Raw genomic sequence first — 8,020 nt, forward strand, 5'->3', positions numbered from 1 at the left:
TTATGGGCTTGATTATCATTTTAGCAGGGTTCGGGCACCACTTGCCAAACAACAATGGCGGCGCCCATGCGATTTAAGCGCTTTTATAATATAGATGCGAGAGGATTCCGCTAAGCAATTTTCTTCATTTAGGGCCCAATTTCAGCTAGGAAGCTAGAAATATTGCTTGATAAATTTCTTTGCTTTGTAAAAAAAATTGGTGGGGCACCAGTCACTCAGTATCAGCAATGAAGACTCAATATAATTTGGTTGGTAAACTGTTTCACCGAAAAGCAAATTCCTTCTTCATGTTGCATAAGATGTGATCATGGTAGCTGCGATAACGTAACTCCCCTTCCGATGTCGGGAGGAGGGTCAGGAGGCTCCCGACGTCGGGAGCAGGGTCGGGAGGAGGGTTACGTTATCGCAACTTACTCCTAGATAGCCGAACGAGCCTCATAGTTCTAGGAGTATTATTATTAATCGCAACTATGATCATGGAGGTAGAATTTGGAGTTGGAACGCCCCCTACACTAGTCTCAGACAAACTAAATCCAGTGCCCCGGCCATATAGACTTATTGATAAGTCGTTAATGGTCTGCTGCGGTGAAATAGTCGAGTTGTGGCCGCGCTCGCTATCACCGCGACAGACAACTAACGACTTGGACACAAGTCTAAGGCCGTGTCCGAATTGGCGACTTTGGCTACAGCTACGGCTAGATCAGCGCGTCTGTCAGTGTTGAAGAATAGCAGACGCGCGCGCCCTAGCCATAGCTGTAGCCGAATTCGCCAATTCGGACACGGCCTGACTTCAGCTCAGCACTGGGGAAGTTAAACAGCGCCACCTTGTGATAACTTCTCCAGTTACAACCTCGCCTTCAGAAATTATACTTTGATCAATCCCATGTGTGTTTTGTTCAACACGGATATTAAGTTGAACCTGGGAAAGAAACACAACACTACACGACAGCTGAAAAAGAAGATGGCGGCGACGATTCATCGACCAAGGTGGATTTTTATTTAAAATAAGTAGTTATTTTGCCTTTAAATGAAGTCATACAAATTAGTGGATTGTCCTTTGATTGAAACTGACGCTACGGGCACCATGGTGATTTGGCAAATTTCACTGAAAATCTGTCATTTGGTTTTTACGACATGTTTATTTAGATTTTAGTTAGCCGACTTTATTTATTTTTGTTGTTTTTTAAAGCATTTTTTCCAACTCACAACTGCATCAAATCATATCAAATCATGGAGGTCCTGGACTGGAGTAGAAATTTCTACCTCCATATTATCAAATATACAGGGAAAGGTTTCCAAGGTTTCCATATGCTGCAACCACTTTTTAATTTGTTATGAAGTAGGCCTAAAAAGAAGTGTATATATTATATAAAATAATTTACTCAATCATTTAAAATCAAATGAGTCAAAATGACAGAATGAGATTGAGATATTATTATTTCATTTTGTAAAAATGTGCAAAATATTGGTGGCAGGACCAGGATACGGAAAGTTTTCCACTTTAACAAAAAAAGCATGGCTCAAAAATAAACATTGCCCATTGTTGAATTCTGACTTTGCACATTAATTTGCAGCGTGAAGATTGGTGCGGGAGCAGTAGTCTGCGTTGAGGCAGAGATTCGTGGAGATGTAACTATAGGTAAGTATGAACGAAAGGGTTGAGCTTGAGTATCAAGTTATCTTTAGGAATAGCAGTAATATGATTTTGAGGTAAAAACCTTTTTCCTTTTTAGGTTCTTCTTGGTGGAAACCATGCAGTTCAAATTGTTTTGGAACGGCATCACTTTTGCTCAAATTACCTGAAATTTTACAGGTTTTCTTAGATCAAGATACATAGCTCTATTTGTTTTTAGGCGCTAGCACTAGCTAGTGCAAAGTGCTCAATTTGATTCCAGATCAGTACAAACTTTTGTGGCCAGTTAACATTATTGTCTGCGTTTGTGTGAATTTTTATCGCAAATTAAAGCTCCACTACAACACCTTTATTTGATTGTGGTTTAGCCAAGTGGTTAATTAAGAGCACCGAATTCAACCTCTATTGTTTCTGTTTGGCATTGTGTGGGGTGGAGTCCCAGTCATGACCCTTGTCTTGTGTCCTTAAGCAAGACACATTAACCATTGCTTCATCCTTCGGATGGGATGATGGTCCCGTGTGTTTTGTAACGCACAAAAAACAACCCAGTGCACTTATCCAAAAGAGAAGGGATTCGTCCCGGTGTTCCTGGTTTGATTGGCTGCGTTTTGCGCCACAGCACCATAGGTCTCATACTTGAAATCATAGCTTAACTTGCAGGAAAAAATACTGTTGGCTTTTATACGCACCTTTTAGGGGTGGTGTGATAAAGCGTTATATACATGTAAGCAACCAAGTAATATTATTATTTTGGGTTTCATTTTGTGTACTATGTCAGGTGCCCGGACTGTTGTGCATCCAAAAGCCAGGATTATTGCAGAGGGTGGTCCCATTGTGATTGGAGAGAGCAATTTGATTGAAGAACAGGTGGTCATCATCAACAGGTATGTATCAGGACCATGGATTGGTCTATTTCTGATGGTGATAGAAATTCTACCAATCAGGTTAATCTGTGAGACATTCAAGAAAAGTGTAGTTCAAAGATTTTAGCATAAAAACTTACTTTGTAACAAGCATCAAAGAGCTGTTGATAGTGTAAAACATTGTGAGAAACGACCTCCCTCTGAAGTAATGTAGTTTTTGAGAAAGAGGTAATTTCTCACTCAACTATTTGAATCTGATAAAAGACTTCAGACCTGAAGCCTTTTTAGGTAACTGAAAACACACAAATTTGTGCAACAAGGGCAACTTTTCTTTTCTTTGTTTCTTGCAACTTAGATGACCAATTGAAGTCAAAATTGTCACTGGTATTATTATTTTATGCACATGTTGGGATTCACAGAGTGAGAATACTAGTTTATTGGTAAATACCAAAGGTGTCTAGTGCCTTTCACAGCGATCAATCCATTGTTGTATTTCTCATTACAGACAGTCCGATGCATCTCCAACCAAAGAAGGAGGTCAGAAGATGGTGATTGGAGCTAACAATGTGTTTGAGGTTGGCTGCCGTATCCTTTACCCAAAGAACACAAAGTTAAAGTTGACAGGGGAGGAAACATGTATTCGTCCACCAAAATCCAACACTTTATTTATTGTAGTTTGGACTCTGATTTCAACATTGGGTCTCAGAATTCATGAATTTCAATAACCTCTCTTTCTGTATATGTGCCTTGAGTACCTTGTTGGTAGATACCTGCGCTATATAAGACTTCAATATTATTATTACCTCATCAATCCTTGTGCCTTGATTAATTTTAGTAAGAGTTAAGATACTTGTAGATGTGTTAATTGCTGATCAAAGTGTGGTGTCACAATGCAAATCACTTTGTTTGGACACTTTACCTTGGATTGGGTACTTTGGGCTATAAAAGTGTGTGTTGTGAAAATATGGTATTGTGTGGTAAACCACTAACCTTAATCTCTCCAGTCTCCTGGTTTATTTTTTTTTTTTTTGGGGGGGGGAGGGAAAGCCAGTTTGGCACTGGGCACTAGAGTGCACCAAAAGAAATTGGGCTTTAATTTATATTAAATCCTTGTCGGCCATTTTTCCTTGACCCGTGAATTTTATCTTTAGGTTGCGAAGCACTTCGCGTTGGGGACAACAATGTGATCGAGGCGAAAGGTAAGGTGGAATATAATAAATAACGAGACCGTATTTTGGCTCTCTAACGACACTGGACACTATTGGTAATTGTCAAAGACCAGTCTTTTCTCTTGGTTTATCTCAACATATGAATAAAATAACAAACCTGTGACAATTTGAGCTCAATTGGTCGTCGAAGGTGCGAGATAATAATGAAAGAAAAACACCCTTGTCACTTGAAGTTGTGTGCTTTCAGATGCTTGATTTCTAGACCTCAAAATCTAATTCTGAGGTCTCAAAATAAAATTCATGGAAAATTACTACATTACTTCAGAGGGAGCCGTTTCTTACAATGTTTATACTATCAACGGCTCCCCATTACTCGTTACCAAGTAAGGTTTTATGCTAATAATTAGTTTGAGTAATTACCAATACATGTAGTGTCCACTGCCTTTAACTATGCCTAGGTAAAATAATATGTATGCAGAGCTTTTGTTGAGTTATCAGACCACTTTATGTAGTACCTTGTAAGGGTTTTATAAGGTGCTGTTGTGCAATCTGCACAACCAACCATTCCAGAAACATTTGGCAAACCCCCTCTCTTAATTCGATTCAATTTTATTTCCACAAACACATTTCCACAAATAATACAGAACTACATTGTAATGCCTGTAAGTATTAAATGCAAAATACAGAAAAAGAACAAACTAGGAGAAAGCACGTGGAGGCAATGCCCAAAATAAACCAGGGCGTGTAGCGGCTTGCCTTTACATAACAAAATACACAAGGGACATGTTGCCTTGGATTGGGCGAGTTTCTCTATGAAAAGCATTTGTAGTTAATTGTTACAAATTGAATATGGTTTATAGAAGGATGTTTATAATGATCCACACAAATATGCCCTGAAATTGCGTGGTTTTCCTTTTACTCTGTAAATTATTTATTTATAGTTTAAGTTTCTTTCTACACACAGCTGTTGTTGGGCGTGAGATAGAGCTAAGCAGTGGATGTGTCATAGGCGCCTTCTGTCCAGTCACCAGTAACGAGACCTTGCCGGAGAACACGGTCATCTATGGTGAGAAGTGTGTCCGAAGGGTACAAGCTGAGCGGCCACAGGTGAGGAGAATTAAAACTTGATCTTATTAGTTTTGGTTTTTCTGTTAACACTGTAAACTTAGTACTTTCCCGGGCTCTGTGAATAAAATCACAGGCATATTATTGGTGTGTGATTCAAACCCACACAACCTGTGCAAATTTAGAGCTGTGTCTTACCAACTAGACCACCAAGCTTGCCCAGTAGCTAGAGGCAAAGTAAAAAGATTAAACTTTTATTTTTCTTCTCTCGAACAGGCTCAGACGCTCCAACTCGATTTCCTGATGAAAATCTTGCCAAACTACCACCATCTTAAGAAATCGACTCGACCAAAGAATCCGGAGAAGTGAAAAGCCAAAAGAATAAGAGATCGTTGAGGAGTGTCGGGAGTACAGAAAGAGAGATTTAAAGGTGGACCACTCTTTGAAAACTTCCGTTCATGTTATTTATTTCGTTTGGAGTTCCTTTTGAATTTTATTTTTTTCTTGCATTTTCGCTTTTTCGTACGGAAATGTTGGTCATTTTTTTTCGCAGTGCATTATGGACAAGTTTACTTCTCTTTTGTCGCCATAAACTGTTTTGAAAGCTGAGGAAAAGTGAAACGATCCACTATGTGTGGATGAAATGATCCACCACGCGTGGATGTAAGATCCACTACGTGTGGATGAAAAGATCCACTACGAGTGGATGAATTAATCCACTCTGCGTCGATCAATGTCTTGATTGAAGTACCATCAAATGCTTGAGGGCCGAGGACATTTGTTTAGAATCCACTCTGTGCTGATGAACGCATTGATAATGCACAGTATTATACTTTGTGGATTAATCCACTGTATGCTGATCAACTTGCACATCAACGAGATCTAGTAAATGGTTAATTAGCTGCTTGAATTGCTGAAGACGTGTGTTTAAATCCACTTTGTTCAGATCGACATGCCGATTAGTGAGGACGAACTGATTACCGCGTTGATAATGCACGATAAATACTTGACATTTGTGGACTAATCCATAGTATGCAGATCAACACGATTATCAACGCGCTCACAAACTAAAAACAGGCACCAAAATGAGAGCGGAGAAAGTATGTGTAGAATCCACATTGTGCTGATCAACATGCTGCTGAGTAACCAACAATCTGATCTACGCGTTGATAATGCACTATAAATACTTGACTTACGTTGTGGATTAATCCACTGTGTGCTGATTGACACGATTATTGCTATAAATGCTTGTAGCTGTTTACATGTAGACCTGTTAAGGCTGTCACCGTGTCTTGTTTCAAGAAGACATGTTAAAGATAAATATGGAGTTAGTCAATGTATCATAAGCACCAGACTGTTAAACAGCAAAGATGTACGGCATGTAGTTTCTTTTAACGATGGTAAACAAAATTGTGCAATTAACCCAGATTTGGGCCTCATTCTGCTTGTGCTAAAAATATCTTTGGTGCATTAATTATGAGGGAACCTTTTTTTTTTTCTTCTTAAGTAGAGTGGTTTTCCTGCAAGTTGCAGTGGATCCATGATGATCATGATGAACTTTCTTTTAAATGTAGACAAATTCATTCAGCAAATTGTTTTTTGTGTTCCCCTTGAAGCCAGCATCATTACAGTTAGGCGGGGGGACATTTTACGCAGCAGACCCCCCAAAAAAATTCTCCCGTTGATATGTAAAGAAAAATTTATGTAATTGAAATGGGTTAATATGTAAAATACCTTGTCGAACAATTGTGAGTTTTGGAAGGAAATGCTTGGTTTTCGCATGGGTTGTCACTAATTTTAAGGGTCAAGTGGGACTGAAATAATTATTTTGGAATTAGACAATTAGAAAACTGCGCATTGGCGGTGATGGGTTGCTTAGAGTATGGGAAAACGAAAACAAAAAATACAGCAGTGGGATTTATTGATTTTTTTTTAAAGAATAAAATGGAAGAGTCAATTGACAGTCTAGTGTACTAGCTTTTAGAATAAAAAAATATTTCTTTAAAAAGAGCAAATATTAAAACAACCACTGAACCTGAAAGCTTTTATAATTTGTTGCTTTATAATTAGTTGTTTTACCCTAACTTTGTTCCAGTTTTGCAAGCAAACTAAACATCTTCAGTACACAAGGAACCAAAGACAATAAAAAAACTTAAACGGAAGGTACACGTTAGCTAGAAGTCGTTTATTCTTATCTGAAAGCACACAATTTCGTCCAACAAGGGTGTTTTTTTCTTTCATCATTTTCTCGCAACTTCGATGACCAATTGAGCCCAAATTTTCACAGGCTTGTTATTGTATGGTTATGATGGGATACACCAAGTGAGAAGACTGGTCTTTGACAATTACCAAACGTGTACCTTCCCTTTAAAGGTTGACAAGAACTAATCTATGACCATACCTTTAAGAGAGAATCGTGATTGTTTGAATCATGGTTAAACCACGCAACCCACTCTTGGGGGCCAAACATACCAGTCTTATCTAAGTCAAAACATTGACTTGTTTTGAGTAACTTTAGACTGAAAGAATTGGATTAACCTGGGTGGGGTGGGAAGGAGGTCAAAGGTTATGGGTATTATTCTTGTTAAATCTGATGATCATCTGTCGGTGAAGTATTGAAAAATAATCAATATATTGGATAGGAAAAACTATAAATAAATAGTAAACTTGCGGGTAAAACTTTGAGTAAATCTCTTTTGAAGGAGTGGTGGCTCTGAAAAGAGCCGGTTTGGTCTTGACATTTCGCACAGTATACTCTGCTCGTCTTCAAGAGAATGCTGGACTACTGGTGGTGGTAGAGCTTAAAGACACTGGACACTCTTGGTTATTGTCAAAGACTGGTCAGTCTTCTCAATTGGTGTACTTCAACATATGCATGAAAAAACAAACATGTACAAATTTTAACTCAATAGGTCCTTGAAGTTGCGAGACGGTAATGAAAGAACAAAACACCTCAAAATCTAGTTCTGAGGTATCTAAATTAAATTTGTGGAAAATTACTTCTTTCTCGAAAACTATGTTACTTCAGAGGGAGCCGTTTCTCTCAACGTTGTATACTATCGACATCTCTCCTTTGCTTGTTACCAAGTAAGTTTTAATACTACAAATTATTTTGAGCAATTACCAATAGTGTCCACTGCCTTTAAGTATCGCTGAACTCTGATGGGATGCACATTTGGGCGGGAAGGATCCAAACTGTTCTTGACCGGTGAAGTGTGTAATAAATCGAAGGATCTGTATCATTTTGCAAGTCACTGAATAATATTGTTGTCTTTGGGTAAGAGGCAGTA

The 8,020-nt window shown here is 38.5% G+C and overlaps 1 protein-coding gene across 1 annotated transcript; it reads left to right on the forward strand.

Moving 5' to 3' along the window:
- The first annotated feature begins 893 nt into the window (after positions 1 to 893).
- LOC117288131 (dynactin subunit 6-like) lies at positions 894 to 6,771 on the forward strand. The gene is made up of 7 exons (XM_033768835.1): positions 894 to 987; positions 1,575 to 1,639; positions 2,412 to 2,517; positions 3,002 to 3,081; positions 3,648 to 3,695; positions 4,630 to 4,772; positions 5,007 to 6,771. The coding sequence occupies exons 1-7, from the start codon at positions 962 to 964 to the stop codon at positions 5,097 to 5,099; spliced, it is 561 nt and encodes a 186-aa protein (XP_033624726.1). The 5' UTR covers positions 894 to 961; the 3' UTR covers positions 5,100 to 6,771.
- The last annotated feature ends 1,249 nt before the right edge of the window (positions 6,772 to 8,020 follow it).

Source organism: Asterias rubens, chromosome 3 (assembly GCF_902459465.1).
Source record: "Asterias rubens chromosome 3, eAstRub1.3, whole genome shotgun sequence".
Lineage (NCBI taxonomy): Eukaryota > Metazoa > Echinodermata > Asteroidea > Forcipulatida > Asteriidae > Asterias > Asterias rubens.